The sequence below is a fragment of the Macrotis lagotis genome, chromosome 1 (assembly GCF_037893015.1).
Source record: "Macrotis lagotis isolate mMagLag1 chromosome 1, bilby.v1.9.chrom.fasta, whole genome shotgun sequence".
NCBI classification, from domain to species: domain Eukaryota; kingdom Metazoa; phylum Chordata; class Mammalia; order Peramelemorphia; family Peramelidae; genus Macrotis; species Macrotis lagotis.
Window position 1 is genome coordinate 546,886,639 of NC_133658.1, and position 26,316 is coordinate 546,912,954.

The window sequence follows — 26,316 nt, forward strand, 5'->3', positions numbered from 1 at the left end:
AATTAAAAAAAAAAGAAAAGAAAACATCAACCATGGTCCCCATGACAGCTGACTCCAGTTAATTGCTCTCTAGCCTTACTCTGGATTTTACTAGTTAACTGACTTTTCAATGCTAAATACATAATCCAATACAAAGTTTATCAGTCTAAAAACCATTTTTTTTAAAACAGCAAATGTCAGTGTCTCTATTTTGGCCTCACTCTCCCCCCACTTCCATTAAGGAATCATTATTCACATGAAGTTCGCCTGAAGAACTAATTAAAGGCAATGAAAAGTGCGGTGCAGAGGTTAATTAGACCTCTCTAAGTAACATATCAATACAACAAACATGAAGTATTTAAAAAAAAAAGGCCTGCCTAATTATTCACTTCTATTAATTGCACCAATTTCCACTGCAAAAATTTTATTTTTGGTATAAAAATCCATTGTTTATATTTGTAATCTAAATGTTAAGGAGGGTTATATAATTCCAGTCTAAGAGATTGAAAATGAAACATAAACTATAAACTCTGAGGCTAAAACTCTCTTTTATGATACTTTTAATATAAGATTGCAATTTTTTTTTAGTCTATGACTAATGTGGGTTATTAAGTTTTGCCATCTCATAATGAAATAGTATAATTGATCAGACTAAAATTTATAATTAGAAACATACCAGTCAGAAATTACTTTAAATAAAAGTTAAGAAATAGTCTTTAAAGAGTCAGGAACATTTTCCATACTCTAACAATCTCTTCCAAAAGAATAAAAATAAAATTAACCCATGCAAAAATGGAAAACAATTATAAAGTCAACAAAGAGAAAATAAAATATGAAAACCCTTCATTTTCTATTTTAAAGCTTTGGGCTCCCTCTACTGAAAATCTATAAAATTATATTAATGAAATTTAAAATAGTAGCTTGAACTTCTTTTACTAAATAATCAATTAACATTGCTTGCCTAGCAACTAAAAATAATGCAAAGAGCTGTTTTAAACTAATTCTTTTAATATTCATTGCTGTTACCATAGACAACAATTTCAAAAATAACTCATCCATATCTATGGAGCTTAGTTTGCAGGTGAAATTTGCTGTCTTAGGGAAAGCTATTTTTAAATTATAAATTATTTTTTTAAAAATAAACTTGAGGATGGAGTCAAGATGGCGGTGCGAAGGCAGCATTTCCCAGGAATTCCGTCCCCCACAAACTACAAAAAAACAAACAAATGATGACTCTAGCCAAAATTTAGAGGGACAGAACCCACAGCAAGACTGAGTGATCCATTTTCCCAGTCCAAGATAACTTAGAAGCTCCACGGGAAAGGTGTGTTTCACCAGGACCGGGGATTAGAAAAAAGTCAGCGGCAGCACAGCACAGCCCAGTGCAGTGTAGTCCAGCCCAGAGATCACTGGTAACAGCTTGAAGGGGCGGTGAGAGAACTCTGCTGCACCTGGGTGAGTGTGGAGTGAGGAGCTGAGCCACAGAATCCGCAGTGAGAATCAGGAGAAAGCAGCCTGTACCTTCAGAGATGATAAGGGAAGTATGCAGAGATTTCTCTGCTATCCCTTGCAGTAGGACTCTACTGCAAGGCTACACTCAGAACCAAGTTGCAGTTTGAGCGTCCATACTAAGATAGAAGGATCCTTCTTATAGCCCCAAGGCAGAGGGAAGTGGGTGGGGAGCAACTACATATCAAAGCACAGGCAAGAGAGCATAAGACCTTGGAGGAATAAAGGTCCCAGTGGGGTGTCCTCAAAAAAATCCCAAAGCCTTGGAAGTGCTGTACATTAGTCTTGGGCTGAGGAAATGAGTAAACAACAGAAAAAGAAGAATCTGACCATAGAGAATTACTTTATTCCCATGGAAGATCAAAACATATACTCAGTTGATGACAAAATTGAAACTTCCATATCCAAAACCTCCAAGAGAAATAGAAAAATGGGCTCAGGCTATGGATGAGCTCAAAAAAAGACTTTGGAAAGCAATTAAGGGAGGTGGAAGAAAAATTAGGAGGAGAAATGAGAGTGATGTAGAAAAATCATGAAAACCAAATCAAAAGCTTGGTGAAAGAAAATAATATGTTAAAAACCAGTTTAGGCCTAATGGAAAAAGCAAAACAAAAGGCAAATGAGAAAAATGCCTTAAAAAGCAGAATTGGCCAGCTGGAAAAGGAGATAAAAAAAGCTCTCTGAAGAAAATAACTCCTTCAAATGCAGAATGGAACTAAAGGAAGCTGATGACTTTGTAAGAAATCAGGAAGAAATAAAACTCTTCCAAAAAAAGCCAAAAATTAGAAGAAAATGTGATTTATCTCAATGGAAAAAACAATCAACCTCGAAAACAGATCCAGAAGAAATAATTTAAAAATTATTGGGTTATCTGAAAGCCATGATCAGGAAAAGAGGCTAGACTTCATTTTTCAAGAAATAATACAGCAAAATTGCCCTGAGATCCTAGAAGCAGAGAGTAAAATGGAAATCGAGAGAATTTACCAGTCACCTCCCGAAAGAGATCCCAAAGGAAAAACTTCCAGGAATATTAAAACCAAATTCCAAAACTCCCAAATCAAATAGAAAATTCTAAAAGCTGCCAGAAACAAACAATTCAACTACTGAGGCTCCATGGCCAGGATTATACAAGATCTGGCAGCATCTACATTAAGGGCTCATGAGGATTGGAATATGATATTCTGGAAGGCAAAAGATCTTGGTTTACAACCAAGAATCAAGCAAAACTGAACATCCTCTTTAACGGGAAAAGATGGACTTTCAATGAAACAGAGAACCAGAGCTGAACAGAAAGTTTAGAAAGTTTGATCTCCAAGACTATGGTGAACCATGGGGGGGGGGGGGGGGGTGAGAAGGACTAACTAAACTTAATGATACTGAAATGTTTGTATTCCTGCATGGGAAGAAGATATTGATAACTCATATGAACTTTCTCATTTATAAGAGCAGTTAGAAGGAACATATATAGACAGGGCACAGGAAGGAGCAGAATAATAATGGTATAATATAGTAAAAAGATGGAGTCAATGGGTGATAAAGGAAAGTACTGGGAGGAAGGAAAAGGAGATGAAGAAGAAGCTAAGAAATTTCACATAAGAGTCAAGGAAAAGCTTTCTCGATGGAGTGGAAAGGGGGAAGGCAAGAAGGAATGAGTGAGCCTTCATTCTCATCAGAAATGGCTCAGAGAAGAAATAACATACACACTTAATAGGGTGAGGAAATCTATCATACCCTAGAGAAAAATAAGAAAGGGATGAGCTAAGGGGGAATGGGGGGAGGGAATGAGGGGAACAGGTGATATAAGAGAGGGAAGATCAAGGGAGAGGGTACTCAGATTCAACACACTTTTGGACAGGGCCAGGATGAAAGGAGAGAGAGAGAGAGACAATAGAATAAATGAGAGTGGGGAGGAATAGAGTGGAGGTACAGCTAGTAATAGCAACTGTGGGAAAAATATTGAAGCAACTTCTCTGGTGGACTTATGATAAAGAAAGCAACTCACCCCAGAGACAGAGCCATTGAAATCTGAACACAGACTACTCTCTCTCTATTCTTGAGGTTTTTCATCTTCTTGGGGGGAGGGGGTTTATGTTTACTCTTATAAACACATTCAATTTACATCAATGTATAGCGTGAAAACAATGTAGAGACTATCAGACAGCCTTCGGGGGGGGGGTAAGGGGGGAAATTGCAAAATTCAAAACCTTACAAAAAATGATTAGATACATATTACTATTATATATGATTGGAAAACAAATAAAATGTCAAACTGCTAAAAAATGAACTTGACAAATATTAGAATTCATGGTCAGTTTGACTTTACAAGAAATATCCCTAATAAGCATTTACACCTTACCTAAAAAGAAGAATTTTCATTTCCTATATGTTTTCTAGAAGAAGCATTTCTCAGATAGCAGGGTCCACTGAAGTAATAAAGAAAACAACACTACATAGGGTCCTACAGTATAGTTTGGGCTAGCTTTTCCTAGGTCATTACAGGAATGTTAGGCTAATTTTTCTTGAGAAGTTTGAAACTGTTCTTGAGATCTGATCCTGATGATCAATAAGTAGAAAAGCCTGTACAAAAAGAGTCCTAGAGATCCTTCCCCAAGACCTCAGACTGTCAAGACTAGCAAAAACTGAAGGTTAACGGAGAAGAAAAGATAAAGATTGAAAGTTTTTTAATTTTTTTAAAATTTTGAACTTATCAAAAACACCAATTGAAATGAGCAATTCCATGCAGAAAAATTGCATTCCATATACTACAGGAATAAATCATGTATAGCTTACTTTTCTTTTTAAATATATACATTCTAAATACATGCTTATATCTTTTCAAATAACATACTTTCAAAGCTGTCTTGAGTCAGTGAATCATTCCAGACTTCCTTCTAAGCAACAAAAACTATTATAAAGGAGAAGTCCTTTAGATATCAAATTATCACAGTATACTTTCTATGAAATTTTAGGTCTGAACAGTTCAATTTCATAAGAAGACAATAAAAATAAAGAACTTATTTGCAGTAGTGTCAAACTTAAAAAAAATGATCCCTGTAAGCAGCATATTGGCTTAGAATTCCACAAATTAATATCTATGTTTTAGGAATTTTGTTAAAGATTTTCCCATTACATTTTGATCTGGTTTAGTCAAATTTGCCAGTATATCCTGCATTTCTAATTTTAGTTTCACTCATCTGCATAAAACTCCGAAAGTGTGCATGAAAACTTCCTGTTCATGACTTTCAACATTTGACAGAAAATGACTCAATCTTATAAATTTTAATCTCTTCCTTAAATACCTTGGAAATGATATCTTTACCAGAGAAACTGGTTGCAAAGATTTTTCTCAGTCACCTATTTCCCCTTCTAATTTTTATTATATTAGATCTATTTGGGCAAAATTTTAAATTTATATATACTCAAAATTGTCCATTTTATCTTACCTGATACTAAAACTTATTTAATCATAAGGTCTTCTCTATACATCTATTCAAAATGTAATTTCTTCCCTGTTGCTCTAGTTAATTTATGTTTCTTTTTATACATTAGGTAATTTCAAAGGAAGAAATCTAAGTTATCCATAATCATAAGACAAAATGTCTGTATCATTAATAATTATAGAGATGCAAATCGAGATTCTACTTCTCAACTATAAGACTGACAAAGATAACAAAAGAAGAATATAACAATGTTAACAAAGCTGTGGGAAAACAGTTACATTAGTTCACTGTTGATAGAGCTATCAATTGTTCTAGTCATTCTGGAAAGCAATTTGGAACTATGCCCCCCCAAAATAACTAAATTAAGCTATACCACTACACCTGCAATTTGTAAAAATAAAAGAAAGACAAAAAGGTTTGATGTGTAGAAAAATATTTATAGTAGTTTTTTTCATGGTACCCAAAAATTGGAAACAATGGGGATGTCTTCCTATGGGAAATGGCTAAACAAATTGTGGTATATGAATGTAATAGAATATTTTTGTGCATCCAAGTCAACTACATTTCTACAGGCTGCACTTGGGACTTCTTTTACCTCTCCCTATTTTCAGTTCCTTTATGTTTTAATTTCTCCCCAATAGAATGTTAGCTTCTTGAATACAGGGGACTGTGTTTCGTTCTACTTGTTTTTCATATTCCCAGGAGGCATACAGTGTTTATTAGTTTGACTGAGTGACCCATATTTAAGCTATATCATTTCAATATAAAACCAAGAACCATTCCCCACTAGATAGTCAAAAGAGATAAACAAACAGTTCTCAAAAGAACTGCCATCTATTATTAACCATATGGAAAATAACTCAAATCACTAATAAGAGAAATGTAAATGAAAACAACTCTGAGGTTTTACCTCATACTTATCAAAAAGGTAAAAATTATTTTTAAAAATGGAAATAGGCAATGTGGGAGGGGTTCTGGAAATGCAGGCATATTAATGCATTGTTGGTGGTGCCATAAATTAGTTCAACCACTCTGGAAAGCAATTTGAAATAGTAAAATGTTCATATCCTCTAACCAAAAGATGTTACTGCTAGGCTTAATAACTCAGAGAGGTCAAAAAATAGAAAGGAATATTTTTAAGCTATTAGAAACAAAGTATATGTCAATTTATTTGATAATGACTAAAGACATTCAACCATGTTAGTCTAGGCTGTGTATGATCAAGCCAACTCTAATAAGCTAAGTCTGATATTGTAAAAATGATACACATGTTGAGCATGCCACATTTAATACAATATTACTGTATTGTAAGAAAAAAATTACTACCAAAAATTCAGAGAAGCATAGAAAGACTTACATTTTAAAGAGTGAAATAAATCAGAAAACAACACATAATGACTACAACTGAAAGATTATAGATATCCTCCTCAAGAGGTTTAATAAGAGAAGAAAAAAATCTATTTTCTCCCTTCACTGGAGAGATGGGTAAGAGTATGATACACTGAATATAGTCACAAAATATGTGAATTCATTTTGCTGAATTACTTTCTTCTTTTAAAATTCTCTTGCAATTTTTTTGTTTAGAAGAAATGATTAAAAAAGAAGAAATGGATCACTAGATAGGATGGTGGGGAAGGATACACTCAAAAATAAAGATTATATAAAAATGGAATATATCAATTTTAAAATTTAGGTTGCACAGCAAAAAAGGATTAATGAAATAAACTTTTGGGGAACAGGGAAGTACCTGGTTATTGAGTTTTTCATCATTGGAAGTCTTCTAGCAAACGGCCTCTTGTAGATGTTGTAGATGGGATTTGTGGTTTAGATAAAGGTTTTTTTTATTAAATTAACTCTAAGTTTTTCTTTCAACTCAGAAGTCTATTTAACCTTTCTAAAATATGACTCACCTGGTAATAATTTTCTCAACAGATAAGAGAGGTAAACTGATGTCTTTTTGTTTTGTTTTCTTTTGTTTGCAAGGCAATAGGGTTAAGCGACTTGTCCAAGGTCATGCAGCTAGGTAATGATTAAGTGGTTGAGATCAAATTTGAACTCAAGTATTCCTGACTCCAATGCTCTATCCACTGTACCATCTAGTTACCCCACACTGATATAATCTAAATTGAAGTAATAAATTTGAAATTATATCTCTTGTAATTAAATCAAAATCATAATCTATATTTATATTGTATTTCATAATAAAGTACCTTTTATATACATCATCTGAACTGATCTCAACAGCCTTAGGAAATTAGGTATTACACTAAAAAAGGAGAAACTGAGGCTCAGAGATGTTGAAAGACCTTTCAAAGTTGCACATCAAATAAACAACAGAGTCAGGAAAAGAATGCTGGTTTTGTGACTTCTAAAGCACAGTTCTTTCTATTACAACTTTGTTTTTAAAACCTAATTGAGACAATAAAGAAATCTTTTATTTTTTTAATTTTTCAATCTAGAGATTTTCTCCTTTTCTAATAGAAAATTAAAATAATATATATATACATATATATATATATATATAAAAGTACTATTTTTACTTAAAGGGAATAGAGAAAAGAGACAATTAAAAGCCAGAACACCTTGAAAAATAATTTCATATAAAACTTTTACAGGAAAAAATCTGTTGATTAGTGCTTGTCCAATCAACTATAAAGAAATAAGACATTTCTGATATTCTCCAATATGAGTATTCAATTTAGTAATCAGGGTAGTACCATTGAGTCCAAAACACTGTTCTTTTTTGCCCCAATATAATATTCAACATTTTTTGAAAGGGACTCAATTTTTAAAAATTCAAACTTCAAATTGTCTATGAAAATTCAGCTGAAGAAAACAAAAAACAAACTGAAAAAAAGTTTTCACCCAAACTTCAAACAGAGAGAAAGCAAAGATTGCCAAAAATGAATTAGATGTTGTTAAAAAAAAGAAAAAGGTTTTTTTAGAAATGTCTGATACCACAACTAAATCCAAAAAATAAGGGGATAGGGGGTAATTAAGAATTCATTAATATTATTAGATTTTAAAAGGTACTAAAAGACATGCAAATCAGAATTTTCTTTGAATCATCTAGCTAGCAAAATCAAATTTTAACCTAGATGAAAAATGCCATTTCTGTGCACTTAAAATACAAAGATATGCTTTGGAAATTCTTAAGAAAGGTTAGATAATGAGTAAAAATTCTAACTTTTGCTAAAAGATGCTTTCTGCCTGTTCCTCCCTTTCCCACTCATTATTCAATTTTGGCAATTACATCCCTGGACCCACTGTCCAAGTCTAATGATTCAGAAGATCCTTAAGATCTATATTTCAATCATTGCCTCTTTTCTATCAAGTACTTTCTATTGTCCAATGGCAAATCATCTAAGTTATGATAATCAAATGCCTTTTGAAATTTTAAATAGTGAGGGAACTGTTGCATCTAAAATCCATACAAAACTGAAAAGAAAATGGTGTTCCCACTAGAGTAGCCATTGATTTCCCACCCCGATTTCCTCAACTGTCATTCAGAAAAGTTAAATATCTGTGGGAGAAAAAGGAATTTTATGAATAAATACAATCACTGTGTTGAGTAAAATTAACCACTAAACATACCTTTCAGATAAAAAAGAGCTCTTGAGAGGCTCTAGCTTTTGATAAGATTCTAGGCTGTCAACAGATGATGAAGGAAGTTGATTTGGTTGCATGTTGTCAGTTTCACACAAATTAGCCTCGGTTAGAGGGAGGGTCTTTATGTATTTTCTTCCTAACTCCGTTCCCAGGACATTCATCAATATAACTTTGGGTTGCCTGTCATACACAAAATAACACACACTGTACTGTACTGGTCTAGATGAACTTTTAATTGCATACATGTACTTTAAGAAATTTGATTTGGACACATTTTTATCTCAGTTCAAATAAGTTACAATGTCTAGAAGTGATACATCTTAGTAATCTCAACTGATAGAAAAAAATGTCCATAAAAATATTAACTCTTAAGAAGATTTTTATCCTTTGTTGAGCAGTAAACATGTTTTCCCTACAGATACAGCTAGTCTTTTTAGGTAGCTGCACAAGTTTAGAGTTAGTCTGTTGTCCAAATATTCTTTGTAGAAATCTTTAGCATTTAGCAGAAAGCAACTTATAAAGAAACCAACCCAAATGTCATTGTTAGTTTTCTATTTCTTAGAAAATCCATTCTTTCTAAACTAGCAATGCTTTTTGCTTAAAAAATCAATATAAAATAAAATTGACTAGTATTAATATTGCTAGCACTTATATCATTCTATTGACAAAAAAAGACAAGTCAATCCTAACAGAAAAACAGTTAAGCCTGAATATGTGGTAACTATAGACCCTGGAAGTGAAGCAATAACCTATCGGTTGGTTTAACTGACACAAGTTTCTCCCTCCTCCAGTTCATCTTCTACTTAGTAGGATTAAAGTGACTTTCCTAAAGTGCAAGTCTATGTCCCTCCATCCCCCACAGAATCAATTCCAGAGTTGCTTCGGCTGAGCTGCCCCTAAAGGGCGGCCGGCGGCAGGCAAGAGCCGAGCCTTGGGCCCAGAGCAACCATGGAGGTGGGGCTGCTCCTGCAGTTCTGCAACTGGAGCACACTAGTGGTGTGCATGGTGATCAAGTTCCCACAGATCTTCGTCCTGCTTTCTGCTAAGAGCTCGCAAGGGGTCAGCCTGAAAAGTTTGCTCCTGGAGCTGGCTAGATTCCTTGTATTTTTACGGTACCAGAGTTATTATAGTTACCCTCTACTGACCTACTTGGAGTACCCAATCATCATTGCACAAGATATTGCCCTCTTGCTTTGTGTTTTTCATTATAATGGAAGCATGAAGAAAGCCATCCCATATTATTGCCATATTTCTGGGGGGATGGTACCTCTTGACTCTTCAAAAGTAGATTATAGACTTGGCAATGAATTTGTGTACTTTTATTAGTGCTGCTAGCAAGTTTGCCCAGCTCCAGTACCTGTGGGAGGCAAAGGATTCTGGTACAGTGAGTGCCCTGACTTGGAGCATGTCTGCATATACATGTGCAACAAGAGTAATAACAACTTTAATGACCACACAGGATCTTATGGTTCTTATCCATTTCCTGATCATGCTGGCTCTAAACATATGGGTAACAGCTACAATACTTCGTTATAGGAAAACAACTACAAAGAATGAATAATAGAGCATCCACAGAAGGAAACTGGAGTAAAAGAGAATTAACTTATTTTTCTACTGCATGACAAAATAATTTGGATTTTAAAATCAGTATGAAAATGGAAGTATAACAACCTTATTATGCTGTTTCCATTTTCCTTGAGGAAGAGACTTGAACAGCTAGAACAGTATCCCAGAGATTTCAGTTTGTTAAGAGCCAGAAGGGACCTTATTGATCACAATGCAAATCTGTCTTTTTACAGAGAGAAACTGAGGTGGGGGGGAGGGGAATAATTTTATGAAAAGGGCATTGATATAATCAAAGGAAAAAAAAACAATAAGGAATTTTGATACCCAAGTTTGAGTAAAAGTAGAGGATAAATGACTGGCCCAAGGGGTAGAATCAGTATACACAATCCATACTAAATCAGTGGGGGGTTCAAGAATTTGAACATATGCTTTCTACTAATATCCACTGCAATCATTTTGACATAATTTCTATATATTATATTTTTCATTCTTCTTTGACCCTATAATTAAGGAGAATAGGTGGGAACTTTTCTCACTGCTCTTAACTGCTTGGTTTGTATGAAAATTTAATAAAATAAATATTTAAACAAAAAAAATCAACTCCAGAGGCTCCCCATTACCCCCAGGGTCAAATATAAAATTCTCTTGGTTTTCATTCTGTATCTGTCTTGTTTGTTCATAATTGTTTTCATGTTGTCTCCCCCATTAGATTGTGAGCTCCTTGAGGGCAGGGTTTATGTTTTGCCTTTCTTTGTATCCCTAGCATTTTGCACAGTTCTGGCATATAGCAGGTGCTTAATAAATGTTAAGTGACTTGGGCAAATTTACAGAGGTAGTAAGTAGAAGAGATAAGGTTTAAATATAGCTGCACTCGGGAGTGTTATAGGTCCCATAATTCTCTGTTCTAGCAGTACTGGTAGTAGAATCTGGCTTTCCTCTAATCCCACACACTATTTGAATTTTGTGATTTTAGGCAACCTACTCTAGTATTACTACAAAGAAGGGAAGAAGGGGTCAAGGGGAAGAGAGTAAGCTAGACCTGGGTAAACTTTGGCAAGTCAACCTCCAGATACAGAATAAATATGAAATAATCAATAGAGAGAGAAGGCATTAGAAAGTCTTCTTTCACTGAAGGTAGCCAGGGAAGCCAGAAGCCAGAGATGAGCATCCCAGCCATACATAGTTTGAGGGAATGCTTCAAGGAGGAAGATGTATCACTGAGTAGTAGAGTGTCTATGGATGGAGTGTGAGGTACAAGAAGACTGGAAGGGAGGGGAATAAGTATTGAAAGACTTTGAATGAAAAACAAGAGATATGCTGGAGTCAATACTCCAAAAGTTACATTAGTTCTTCCCATTGTGAAACGTTCCAACAGGTAGCTCAGGAAGATATTGGCAAGTGAGCCACAATTTAAGTCACAACTAAAAGTATGACATTGAAAAAACATTGTCACTTAAATGTAAATATAGCCACAGGTTTATTTTTCATGGGAGGATAAGCCAGTCATTCTAAAAATTAATCCTTTCCCCCCAACCCCAGGTGCCCTATTTTTGATTACTGTCAACCTTTTGGAAGGGCATCAAAAAAAAAAAAAAACCCTGTCAAACCAGGAACATCAAATATTCTGAGAGGAAACTACCTCCCCCTAAGAAGGGCAAGAGTCCAAACTACAAATGGAAACCAGAAGTCAGATTAGGTTGGGAATCAGATAGGAGTTGGAAAATAGGATCCAGAATAATTTCAAGCCAGGAAAGTCTGAAGAGAGATCAAGAACATCACTAGAAGTGTAAGGAATTTTAATCTGCCAAGCCTCATCCTTGGATCATTCCCACTATCTTTCTTCACTCCTACAAACATGCTACTGAATGAAACTGGAGAAAATCATGAAACCATGCTCCCTGGATCCACAAAAAATTTATGTTACATAATTTCAAATGGACCCTCATTGCTGCTAGGTAACCTTTTCATACTTCCTGAATTAATTCACTATCCAACTCAATACTATAGCTCTTCCAAACTTTTTCATCCCTGCTCAAAATTTCCATAATTGTCACTCCCCATTCTTTTTCAATTGAAAACTTTGTTTATTGTTATTATTATTATTATTATTATTATTATTATTGTTGTTGTTGTTATTGTTATTGGAAATAACTGAGGTCATTTATTGCAAGCACTGTCTTCTCCCCTCTTCCTCCTACCATGTCATCCAGATGCCTTATATACTATCTCCTCATGAAGAAGTGACCTCCCTCACTCACAAATGATGCCACTTCATCCAGCAGATCGTCTCTTCACTCACTTATCTTCAATCTCTCCCTGTTTTTAGGTTGCTTCCCTAAAACTTACATCTTCCTAAAATCCTCACTGAATACATCCATCTCCTACTATTATCCCATATATCTCCTCCTTTTATACCTAATTCAATGAGAAAGCTATCTACAGCCATTGCCTCTACTTCCTTTCTTCTCACTCTCCTCCTAACTCCTCAAGTCTGGTTCCTCATCTCGTCATTCAACTGAAATTACTCTCTCCAGTATTACTTACCATCTCTTAATTGTCAAATGGAATTTCCTAGTCTGGAGAATTAACCTCTCTTGACAGCCTGTTACTGTCAAGAACCCTTTTGTCCTTCATACTCTTTTCTCTAGGTTTTCATAGCATTACTCTTTCTGATTCTCCTCCTACTTATCTGATGATTCTCAGTCTTCTTTGCTAGATCTTCATCCAAATCATTCCCACTAACCAAAGATGTATAAGATTCTGCCCTGGGCACTCTTTTCTTTTTTCCTTCTATACTATTTCACTTGGTTACCTTATCAATTCCCCTGAATTCAATTATCATCTCTATGCTGATCATTCTCACATCAGCTTGTCCTTTTCCAATCTCTTTATGATCTCCAGTCTAACATCTCCAACTTCCTTTCTGACATCTGGAACTAGATGTCAGAAAAAAATTAATATGTCCAAGGTGAGGTCAATGAACTTTAATAATGTACCTTGTCCCTCCCAGGCAAGGACTCAGTTAATCTAATATGCCCCAATCAACAATAATGAAATCCTGCCCTATCCTGAAAAGATTAAACCTTCAACCTACCATCCCTGGTTCCTAATTACCTTATCTCTGCTCTGCCTCCATCAACATATGCCCAATTATTTCATCTTTCTTCCCCTTAAAAAGCTCACTCACTCTTCAGTTGAGTTGCTTATCTTTTTTTTGGAAGGCCAACCCGTTCTGACGGAGCATGATTCCCCAAATAACCTCTCAGGATCCTATATCCTTTATTACTACATACCTCATGATTGTTCATCTTCCTTTGGGAGGGCAGCCTGCTCTGAGGGAGCATGATTCTCCATGATTCTACTCTTATACCTTCTCTTACTGCTCATCTTCTTAAGACAACTTAGGTTGCTTAAGTTGTTTAGGTTCCTTAGGAATTGGTGGTTTCCTGCCTTTAGTCGTTCTTTACCTTAGCTTCTGCTAATCACAGTAATACTTAAATAAACCTTGTCCCTGAAAAAAAAAAATAAACATGTCCACAATGGAACTAATTATCCTTTCCCCTAAACTTTCTCCCCTTCCTACCATCCGTATAACTGAAAAAGGCAACACAGTCCTCCCAGATCCTCAGGCTGGAAACCTAGGAATTATTCTCTATTCCTCATTATCTTTCTCCCTTCATATCCAGTCTACTGCCAAGACCTATCAGTTTCATCTTTGCAATGTCTCTCACATACCCCATACTCTCCTTTCATACTGCCACCACTCTGGTACAAGCCCTCACCACCACACACCTTATAAAAATAACCTGCAAATGGGTCTGCTTACCCCAAGTCTTTCTTCATTTCAACTCATCTCTATTCAGACACCAAAATGATTTTCCTAAAGTCATATTACTCAATAAACTCCAGAAGTTCCCTATTGCCTCCAGGTTCAAATACAAAATTCTGGTTGGCATTCAAAAATCTTTCATGACCAAACCCCCTCAAACTTTCTAGACTTCTTATAACTTACTCCCTGACATATACTCTTCAATCCAGTGATACTGGCCTCTTAGCTGTTCTATAAACAAAACACCTTTATTTCTGGTTTCAGGCATTTCCCTGGCTATTCCCCCATGCCTAAAATGCTCTGCCTCTTCGATTTCACCTGTTCACTTCCCTGGCTTTAATTCCCAACAAAAATCCCATCTCTTCCAACTCCTCTTAACTCTAGTCTTCCCTCTCTTACTAATTCCTATTTATCTTGTAGGAAGTTTGTTTCTGTAGATTTGTTTGCATGTTGTCTCCTCCCTTAGATTTTGAGCTCCTTGAGGACTGGGACTGTCTTTTGTTTCTTGTACTGACAGAAGTTAGCACAAGGTAATTTAGCACTTAATAAATACTGACTGATAGACTGACTTCCAGGTTCGCATCTACCTACTAGATAACTCAAACTGGGTCTTAAACTATGGAAATCTCATAGATATCTTTAACTTCAACATATCCATTATCTCTTCCCCCAAAACTTCTTGTTTCCAAACTTCCCTAACAAGGAACTATAAAGGGTACTGGTTTACAACCTATGTATCACATCCTCTAGTTCTCATTCTCTCTCACCTCCCTCTCATATCTAATCTATTTCCAAGGTCCATCACTGGGGACAAAAAAAGGCAGCCTTATTGGACTGAAACTCCAGTGCCATGGTGTAAGGTGAGTGAGTGTCCAAAGGGGCAGCTAGGTGGTGCAGTGGATAGAGTACCAGTCCTTGAGTCAGGAGGATCTGAGTTCAAATCCCACCTCAGACACTTAATAATTACCTAGTATGTGATCTTGGGCAAATCACTTAACCCCATTGCCTTGTAAAAACTAAAAAACAAAAACCCCAAAATATTTTTCATCCATACATCCTATTACACCAGAATATAAACAGTAATGCTAGGTCTGAAGTCTGAAAGACTCCTCTTCCTAAATTCAAATCCGGCCTCTTCACACTTTCTTGCTATGTGAAGGAAGAGAAGGAAATGGTAAATCACGTTGATATCTTTGACAAAAAAAAAAATCTAAAAATGGGTCACAAAGAGTTGGCATGACTGAAACAACTGAACAGCAAATGTCACTTTACCATGAAAATCCTAAACTGCTTATGAAAGTGGGTTGGAAGAAGGTTAGAGTTTTAGTTCTTGTGAAGTCATGTTATACACACTATCAGGATGAACTAAGGAAGTTGATAAATGTTTGAGGTGTAAGCATTCTGTACTTGGTTCAGCTGAATATAGTTTTTGTTTCTCAGTAATAAAATCATGAATAATTAAATTCAAAATTAGTGTCAACTCAAATTTTCCCTAATATATTTTCTCTATATATTAGGTTTTCAAAACTTAGTAGTACACTCAAATAAATATTACATTCAAAAACAAAAAAACAAAACAAAACTTAGTAGTACTGACTATAATAATAGTTCATATTTATAAAGCCCTTTAAAGTTTGCAAAATTCTTCATATATATATATATATATATATATATATACATATATATATATGTTATTTTATCTGAGCTTCACAATGACCCTATAATGTAGATACCAAAAGAATTATTATTCCTGTTTTACAAACAAGGAAACTAAGGCTTATTGAGGATAACTCAGGATCATCATAAAACTAGCAAATGTCAGAGTTAAGATTCAAATCTAAATTTTTCTAAAGCCAGCACTTTTTCTCCTATACCATTAGTAAGATAGAATTTAACAGGATCTGGCAATTGGTTGGATATGTGGAATCAGAACATCAAAGATTCCACAAGGTATGATAGGGAAAAGGTACTAATGACACAGGGAAGTTAGAGAAGCATATTAAAGGAGGATAATAAGATCCCCTTGGACTTGTTCAGCTTGAAGTTCAAAAATATCTAAGTTGGGGTGTCCAATGGGTAGTTAGTTAAAGGCTTCTAAAACCTTAATTCTGATCATCTGACTCTCCTACTCAAGAAGCTTCTGTGGTCCCTTCCTGCTTCAAGGAAAAATACAAAATCTTATGTTCAGCATTTAAAATCCTTCACAATCTATCATTTTTGACTTATTTCACACTGTTTCTCCCTCATGCCCTCCAAATTCTAGACAAAATTACCTACTTAATCCTCATCATACCTTCTGCCTCCATGACTTCACATAAGCTATTTCCCATGCAATCTCAAGTTTCCTTCCTTGTTCAGCTCAAGTTACAACTTTAATAACAGAACCTTTCTCTCCAATTAATAGTATAGTATATGTCAAAGAGGGGAATATATGTAATTGAAAAAAAACAAAACCAAACCACAGTTGCTATTATTAACAACAACCAAAAAAAGTGACTGGGAAAACATCAATAACTATTATTAACCATATACCTATTTTCTCAACTCTATAAAATCTTAATAATAATGATGTGCACATTTATAAAGTACATAACCTCAATGAAAATATAAAAAAGGAAAAGAGTGATAAACTACATTTTCACAGTAATAACCAGTTTAAAAGTGCAAAACATACAAAATCCTTCTGTTCCTATTGTTGATTACAGAACAGCATTTAACTTTGTAAAACAAAACTTCATAAAAAAAAGTATTTTTTTATTTATTTAAGGCAATAGGGTTAAGTGACTTGCCCAAGACCACACAGCTAGGAAATTAAGGGTCTTGGGCCAAAATTGAACTCAAGTCCTCCTGACTCCAGAGCCAGTGCTCTATCCACTGAGCCACCTAGCTGCCCCCTAAAACCCAATTTTAAAGGTTTCCCAGTATGATGTCTTCTATGTATGTCTTAAGATAACACAAAAGTAATGGCAGCTACAACCTCAAAATTACCATTTCTTGACTTTGCAACTGCTTGATTTGACAATTTGTAATTAAATCAACTCTACCATTGCCTGTGTCAACAGCAGTTCAATAGACTATTCTATTATTCCATTCACCATCTTTGTGACTTCTTGGACTCTAAACTCCCTTCCCTATTCATCACTTCCCTAGGTATATTATCTCTGCCATCTGAATGTAAAAACTTCCTCAGGATTATCTGGCTTTTATATTTGCATCCACAGTACTTAATAAATGAGTGCTTAATAAATGCTTGGAATTAATTTATTCAAGTATTCATTGATTATCAATATGAAGCATGTTAAAAAAAAAAACAAAGACATGTTCCCCAAAGGCACTCATTATAAGGGAGGATATCTTCCACCCAGTCCAAACAAAAGAAGGTCCTTCAGATTCTCATAGTTCTATCAATTCCTTTCTAAGCCTCCCCCACCTACTCTCTTGTTAATGCTCTCTTTTTCCTCATTTACTAACTTACAATAAAACCCAGAGTTCTACAGCAGAGATGTCAAATTTGCAGTCTGCAGACCCCTTGGTCTACAACCAGTGCCCAAAATAAATTAAATATAATTGGGGAATTTTTGATATTATAAATTAAATAAACATAATACAACATAGTGTTAATCTGAGTTTTTCTAACTCAATATGTAGCTGTGGAGATCAATTTCTATTTGAGTTTGACACCATATAATATCCACTGCTACTCAAAAGAGATCAACTTAACAACACACGTGAAAAATTATACAAATTAAATATGACTGTTGTCTAGTCTATGACACAAAACTGAGTGAGCTAGTCCAACAATACATTTGAGTAATGATATCTTGGTCCCAGAAAGCAATAAAAGGAAGAATAGGTTGATTGAAGCTGAACAGGCTAAACAGAATTTTCAATGATCTAAAACTGTTCCTTGAAACAAAAGCCCATGAGTTTCTTAGTATCAATTTTTGGTATTTTATATTATTATGAATCATGAAATATATAAAATTTGAGAAATCAAAATGGCAGGTGATATAAAGGGCAATGAAGAAATGCATAATGGCTATAGGCTAGGATATTACCAGTGAAAATTCTACCATGTACTTCCCCCCTCATCTCCATCTCCTGAATTCCCTAATTCCTTCAAAACTCAGATAAAATCCCACCTTATTTTGGAAGCTTTTCCCAATCTCTATCAACTCTAGTACCTTCCGTGTATTGATTATTTCCTATTTATCCTACTTTTTTTCTTTATCCTCCAAATACATAATATGCACATAATAAATGTTGAATAAATTGTGCTTGCATATGTGCTAGAGATGAAAATAGACTTATAACAAAATATATTTTTAAATATTTTCATATATGCAAAGATAATGAGTCTTTCCTTTACATTTACATATCATGTAACAACTAATCAGTCAGATATTCCTTAAGGAGAATTTCTCTCTTTTTTAAAGATGACAGAAAACTACTCCCTTCCAAATAGAAAAAAACAAAGATCATACAATGATATGATGTCATAGTGGTGATGTATTTTTCCTGTATCTGTTATCTGAAAGAGGAAAAGCAAAAGAAAACAGAAGGGTCAAAGAAAATAGCAGGGTCTTAATCAAATGCGTCAGACTAATCAAGTTGTGCTATCAGTTAGAAAGGCTAATGGAAAAGTTTTTGATACCACACTACTTAGAAATCAGTTTCCAGAAAAACTTGTTCCAAGTTGAGATACAAACTAAGTTAGAGAAAAATTCTCTACTTAAAATTAAGGAGGAAAAAGTATCCTACAACAGTTGAGGGCACAATAAGAATGTTGCCTAGCAAAGTCTCTGTTTATTTCTTTAAATATTGCTCAAAAGAAATATCTTTTTAAAATGTCATTTAATACTAGGTCTTGAAATTTAACTAGAATATTCAATTTTTATATAAACTGATAACTAAAATGAAAAATTAATGTTTTAATCTGATTTGAAAGTAAAAGAACATACTTCTGTCCTGTATTACATACCTAAAGTAACAGCACTTACCTGATGGAAGTGTATTATAATTGTTAAGAAAAGTATACATGAAAGTACATAAGAAAAGTAGCCTCATGAATGCTGGATTTGCAAACTTAAATATATAAAGTAAGGACTATAACATCACAGACTGAAAATTCCCATTCTAAATTCCTAGTTTTCAGCCTGAAACTCCCCATAAAATTTCTAACAAAAGACAATTCTAACATCTTGTGTTTTTTAAGTTAAACTAAACATAATAGTTTTTAAATAACTTCTTTTAATAAAGTAGATTACAAACCCAAGAAAATATGAAAAAAGATGATAAAAAGAAGTATCATGCAAATTATGGAAACATGAAGATGAGGTTATGCAACATTTAAAAGGTGGTTTAAGTATTCATTTGCATATGAAATAGGTTATCTTTGATATCACATATAACCTAGAAGCATCTAACAGATGTACCTTGCTTTATAAAAACAATTAAAAAAAGATTCTAAAGTTATAAGTAAACTAATGTTAGAATACTGAATCATTTAAAATTCAATTAGAAGACATGATCTCAAGCATTCTGTGGGGAATTCTTTTACAAAGTTTTATACACTCTTTTTTCATTTATCAAATTTGCTTAAAGAAGGTACATCTGTTTAAGCAGACTATGAGAGCAATTTTACTTAAGAATAAGGAACTATGTTATTTCAAGCATAGGTAGGTTAAATAAAACCATTACTAGAAAACATACCTTTCAGATAAATAAATGCTTTGGTGAGGAGGATTTAATTTTTTATATATCATTAGACTGTCAACAGATGTTGAAGGCAGTGAATCTGATTGCAACTTCTTGGTATCACATAAATTAGCATCAGTTCTAGGTAGAGTCTTAATGTACTTTCGTCCTGAATCCGTCAATAGGACATTCGTCAACATAACTTTGAGTTGCCTGTTGTACATATAAATACATAATAAATATAGCACTTATAATGGTATAATACAGCAAATTCAACACAAAATGTGAGGAATTAGAACTCCAAGATAGAAATCTCAATTTATTCTTTAGTTAACTACTGCATCCAAGCATTGGTTAAGTCAAAAGCTTCCTCAATAACTCTTGGACTATCCTAAAACTAAAATCCACTGCACTTATAACACCAGGAATAGTTTTACATAGAGTATAAAAATGAAAATGCAATTCAGAGTATATCATTAACAGGAATAAATTTCATTCTCCCTTTTGTTTCCTAAAATAAATTGTTTTGGTTTTATCATTTTTTGTTTCAGAAAACTGTTAAAGCAATGAGCACAATAGCATATCACTTTATTCTCTCTCTCTCTCTCTCTCTCTCTCTCTCTCTCTCTCTCTCTCTCTCTTTCTGTCTCTCCCCCCTTTCCTCATCTCTCTCTCTCCGTGTGTGTGTGTGTGTGTGTGTATGTAATTATGACAAAACAGTCATTGATTAATTTGTTTCATATACTAAATACAGAGCACTGTATTGAGTAGTGGGGAAATTCAAAAAATTGATAAGAAAAGATCCCTGGCCTCAAGAAGCTCACAATAAAGGAGAACACAAAAGCAATTCAGATAGTAGCTAAAATACATATTACATGACAACTGTCTGTATTTCCCAAACAAATGGCTGTGTGAGATCTGAGGGAGAAATCTGTTACAAAATAGCTCATTAAGTTTTACAACTGAAAGCCATATTTGATTTGAGCTTTCAAGAATAGGAAGGAATTCCAAGAATTCATCAAAAAAAAGAAACTGAGGGAGGATATTCCATGCCTAGGAAATAATATAAGCAGATGCATAAGGACATAAAAGCATGGAATATATTCAAGCGACAGAAAGGTATCCAATTTGGCTAGAGTAGAGAGGGCAGAAAAAATAATATGAAGAGAAGAGAAATGTAAGGTGACATCAAGCTGCAGAGAACCTTGGATGCCACCAAGAAGTTTCATCTTTACTCAGAAAGTAAACAGAAACCAGGGAAAATTTTTGAACAAAGGAGTGATTTGACCAGATCTGTGTTTAAGAAAATATTTTTGCAGCACTGTAAATGATTAGAAGGGAGAGATAATAGTGACAAGAAAACCTGAAAGGTTATTGCAATAATTCAAATGTTTCTTAATGAAGTCTAGTCCTAGGGTGGTTAAGGTAGGGAAAAGGATGAAGAGATAAATTCAAAAGATTTGTAGAGGGAAAGGAAAAAAACAAAGATGACCCAAAGGTTAAGGATAAATGGTAGTGACAGTCAGAAACAATGTATAAAGTCAAAGCAAGATGAAGAAGAAAGATAATGAACTTAGACTGAAGCAAGTTGAGTTTGAGTGGTCATATAAGAGATTATAATAAGTAAAAAAAAAAATTGAATCCAGGTCTTTCAGTAGTACTCTTTCCAAATTTTACACCTAAGAGTAGGTGAAATAGTTAGATTTACTTATATGCAAAGAATGGGAAAAGCTCACAGAAAGTATTATTACCACAAAAAAAGGTAATGGAAAGGCTTACCACAAAAAAAAAAGGTAATGGAGAGGATTTCAGCCACTATCAACCTTATATACTTACTTTCTCAGTATTTCAATATTTCAATGAATTCATCCATGTGGCTTTTCTGTCCATGAGTAAAGAGAGCACCCATCCTAGTCTTTTAATTCGACACAATTTCTAGCCCATGTTCTTCCATAGATTCTTCAAAGCAAATATATGTGAAATGCTAAAGGTCTTCCTCTAGCACTAGTTATATTTCCAGGTTACCAGTGAAGCAAAAGAAGCTTGTATCTGCTATCCCTCATTTTTTGTCACCTACCCTTTCTAATTATGTTTCCATAGTAATAGTCTTCATATCACCTTTTCTGCAAGGTTCTATACTAAAGTGCATAAAAATATCGATGAAATCAAGGATTTGAACATTTTCTTCAATGGTCTAAATAGTAACCTATCCATTTCTGCCCATCCTATTTGACTCTATGTATGTCCTTACCTAAGTTTACCATAGGAGAATCTATCCAACATGCTGAAAGTCTTTTTCATTTTCTTCTGATATACCAGTGATGCAGGCCTCATCACCTCATCACCACCTATCAAGCCTCACCTTCATCACATAACCAACTTATCTTCCTTTCATACCATACATTTGGCATCATCTATTCCTATGGTCCCTACAAGTTCCTCACTTATTCATGCTTGCAGAGTATTTATATATACAAGATGCTTCTCCACTATTCTTTTCGTGATATTCACTTTCAGTTAGTTCATCTCCTGCTTCATAACCATATAACAACTTCCATAGAATACTGGCATTAAAAATGGAGCTTTATTTCTGTGAGCAGTTTGGGGTCATTAAAAAAAAAAAAACAATGATTTCCTGTTGTCAACTCAACCCTCTATCCTCTTGCTGTTTAATCCTAGCCTTGAGTAAGCTAGGTGGCAATGGATAGAACGCCAGCCCTGGAGTCAGGAGGACCTGAGTTCAAATACAGCTTCAGACACTTAATAATTACCTAACTGTGTGGCCTTGGGCAAATCACTTAATCCCACTGCCTTACAAAAATCAAAAAAAATCAAAAAAAAAAATAAAACAAAATCCTGGGCTTTATTTGTTATCTATAGGTACTGTTTATCTGAGATATACCTACAGAAGGAACAAGTTCTCTGCATTGTCCATCCATCTGCATGTCATCATTTAGGACACTCTTCATGGGCTTGCTTTTTCCTGTGTGAATTATCTTCCTAGATTTTTGCAATGGTCTAGGTCAACATGATCCACAAACAGCAGCTTTTGGAGGGATCATTTAGTCAGTCAACAAGCATTCAGGAAGAGTTTACAATACGCCCAGCACCTTAAGAAGCATTGAGGATACAAAGCCAAAATACAGACCTGATTCTCAAGAATATATTTCAAATGCTGAAAAACAAAACATAATGAAGTAAGGTACATAAAGGTAAGTAGAGTGCAAATGAAAGACAATCTTCAAGGGAAGAGAAATGGAGGTAGAAAACCCAGGGTGAGAGTTTAAGAAGAGCAGAATAGTTAATAGCTGGTTAGCAAACAATGTAGATTCACCAAGTCAGAAAGGGTCCATAGGCTCAAAGGTCCCTAACACTTTGTCGTGAAATACAAAAGAGTGCCCAGAAGATCCAGTGCTAAGAACCTCAAAAATCCAGGTAAGATCTAAACTCAGAAGATGGAAGTGAGCATAGGAACCCAGACCTAAGCCAAGCCCAAACATAGTAGATGGTAGAACTACCCATAGCCCTGAGTTTGGGAACTTAAATTGGAAAGATAAATTAATCAAATAAAAGAGCATATGTAAAAAATTATTGAAAACCTAAAGATGTTCAAAAGGAAGGCTCAAGTTAACTCCATGACAAGTGCAAGAAGAGACTCAAAAGTAATAATAATAATAATAATAATAATAATAATAATAATAATAATAAATGGAGTTTCTATCAAGATAATAGGAATATCTAGAACAAATTAAAACAAGTGATTAAAAAAAAGAAAAATTCTTAAGGAAATAACTGGAAGGAGAAAGACACTTAAAAGAGAAAGTAATAAAGCTTATCCAAGAAATGGTATCCTAGAAAATAAGAACAGACTAAGTCAATGACTCTATGAAAAAGTCAAAATATTAAAACCAAAATAGAAGTTGGCAAGGTAAATGTATTTTAGATTCTGAGGTACTAAGGATGATTCTCTTTTGCACTCCAGCTATTTAAATCTTAGGGGAACATCTCTGTAATGGGTTTTCTAGAATTTTCCTGAACTAAGTCTCAGCTTCAGGTATAGAGATTAAACTAAGAAAGGGCTAAAGAAAACAGCTTAATGGAACAAGAAAAGTTACAAATACAGCAAGAACTCAGAGTACCACTAAGCTATACCTTTCCAAAAAAGTGTGGTACCTTACTCAAAGATGAATAAAAAGAATACACAGCAAAGGAGATCTGGTTGTCTAGCAACATAATAAAAATACAACCAATAGATTATAATTCTGAAATTTGATAAATTTCATATGAAACACCAATCTTATTTTCTATTAGTTACTAAACAGGTTGTAACAAAACTACAAAATACATTAATTCATTCAACAAGAATTCATTGAGAACCTACTCCATGTAAATACTTAATAAAATGGATAAGCATTGGTAATAATGGATTTTCTAAGTCTCATAGGAGTGTCAGATGCCCAAATGAAAACAGCTATCTCAACAGCATCAAACTATTAGCTAGTTTTGTTCTCCTTCCCAACTGGTTTAACAGTGACAAGAATGCTGTCAACATACGGTTTCAAAGAATAGGGAAGGAGAGAAAAGAAGGTGCCATCATCAGGAAATCTTAGAACTGGAAAAGTAGACTGGCCAAGATGGCAGAGAGAAGACAAGCACAGTTCTAAAGTCTCCTGATCTTTCCCCATCTATTATATGAAGTAAACCTCTTATCAGAAATCCAACCCACAAAACCCAGAAAGAAAATCCAGGAGAAAGAACTGAAAAAGTAGAAGCCATTTTCTCAAACCCATAATTGAATAAGAATCCCTTCTACAAGATCCCCAACTTGTGGTCAAGCAGCCTCAACTTGAAACTCTTCACTGAGGAGAAACTGGCTACCTCCTAAGTTAGTTGATTCCATTCCTGGACAATTCTAAGAGTCTTGTGGAGATGTGGCAATACAAACAGCTGTCCTCAAAGTCAGGAAGATCTCAGTCCAAGTCTCATGTTTGACATATATATTAGGTAAGTGACCCTGGATAAATCACAATCTCTTACTTCTCAAGGCAGTTCTCTAAAACTATACACTGCAGAGAAAATGCCAATCCATACTAACAGAATTGCTAGAGGAACCCTAAATCAACCTCTGGTGGAACATTCTGAGCTCATATTGGTCTAATTAGCCACAATCCATTTACCCTGAAATCTTGATGTCATTTTGGTTCTCTTTGAGCAAAAACAACAATTTCACAACAGTGAAATCAAAGATCTATATTCTATTTCTATATAGCAGTTCTAGGGCAGCTAGGTGGTGCAGTAAATACATCACTGGCTTTTGAGTCATATATGGTCTCAAACAACTGACACTAACTTGCGGTGTGGCCCTTGCCAAGTCATTTAACCCTGACTGTCTCACATCCAGAGCCATCTCCAGTCATCCTGATTCATATCTGGCCACTAGATCCAGATGACACTGCAGGAGAAGGTGAGGCTGGCAACTTAGCACAGTACCCCCTCATTCAAATCCAATTTATATGCTTGTCATGCATGGTCTTCTTCTAGAATGAAGGACAAACATTATATAGCAGTTCTACTTCAGAGGGCTGATAGGAGAATCAAGTGATATAACATGCTTTGGAAATATTAAAGCAATAAATAAATATTAGCTCTTCTTAATCTTAGGAAGTTTTTCCGAATACAAAAGTGAATTTGTTTCCATACTACTTCCACCTACCATGCCTAGTTATGTCTTATAGTTCAAGCAGAAAAATCTCTCTTCCACATATATCAAAGAAAATCAAAGGCCTTTCAAATATCTCATAAGATGAAGGATTAGAAAAGACTTTAGAAATTACATAAACCCATTCTTATTTTAGATGAGAAAATGAAAATTTGGAGATGTTTCAGTGGCTTGCAGGCTCTAAATAGCAGGGACAAGATTCAAACTCAGGTCCTGTGACTTCAGAATCAATGTCCTTTCCACTATAATGTAATATCACAGTCACTTGAAGGCAATGATCAATTCCCCCAAAATTATTGTTTCTCATATCCATATTCTCATATGGAATCATTTCATACCCCTCACCATCCTGTCCACCCTTTTTGGGATGCATTATAGTTTGTCAATGTTCTTTTTCCTAAAAATATGCTACCCAGGAGTCTGTCGGTAAGCATTAATAGGTGCTTACCAAATGTCAATACTATGCTAAGCACTGAAGACAGAAAGAAAAGCAAGACAGTCCATGCCCTTGAGGGGCTCTCAGTCTATTGGGGGAAACAATTTCCAAATAACTTGTTATAGTACAGGCTAAGTTATATACACGATAAACAAAAAATAATTACAGAAGGAAAGCATCAGAATTAAAAGGGAAAAGTTTGGAAAAGGTCTCCTGGGATACTTTAGCTAAAAGTTGAAGGAAACCAAGGAAGCCAAGAGGCAGAGATGAGGCAAAGAGAATTCCAGGCATGGTAGAAATGAAGGATCTTGTTCCAGAAACAATAAGAAAGCCAAGGTCACAAGATCAAAGAGTATATGTTGGGAATAGGGAAGAAGGCAGGGCAAGGAAGACTGTGCTATGGCAGAAAACAGAAATCAAAGAGCATTATTAACTCAACATACAACTCAGGGCAGAGGAACTAAGTGGAGGGAAATACCTAGAAAAGTTTGGCCTTTTCCCTGACTTTCACATCTGAATATTGAAAGAAACT

The 26,316-nt window shown here is 34.7% G+C and overlaps 1 protein-coding gene and 1 pseudogene across 14 annotated transcripts in view; one reads left to right on the forward strand and one right to left on the reverse strand.

Moving 5' to 3' along the window:
• The window catches only part of SENP7 (SUMO specific peptidase 7), a 199,930-nt gene that overhangs the window by 106,062 nt on the left and 67,552 nt on the right, over nt 1-26,316 (reverse strand). For 10 of the 14 annotated variants that reach the window (XM_074214357.1, XM_074214356.1, XM_074214355.1 and 7 more), the window contains 2 exons: nt 19,645-19,842; nt 8,523-8,717 (listed from right to left, as the gene is read on the reverse strand). In XM_074214357.1, the coding sequence (XP_074070458.1) occupies nt 8,523-8,717; nt 19,645-19,842 (393 nt within the window). Of the gene's footprint in view, nt 1-8,522; nt 8,718-13,396; nt 15,537-18,416; nt 18,449-19,644; nt 19,843-26,316 lie in introns of those variants that run through there. The other 4 variants (XM_074214358.1, XM_074214369.1, XM_074214367.1 and 1 more) reach the window with 3 other exon arrangements.
• On the forward strand, nt 9,486-10,176 carry LOC141507055 (solute carrier family 66 member 3 pseudogene; annotated as a pseudogene).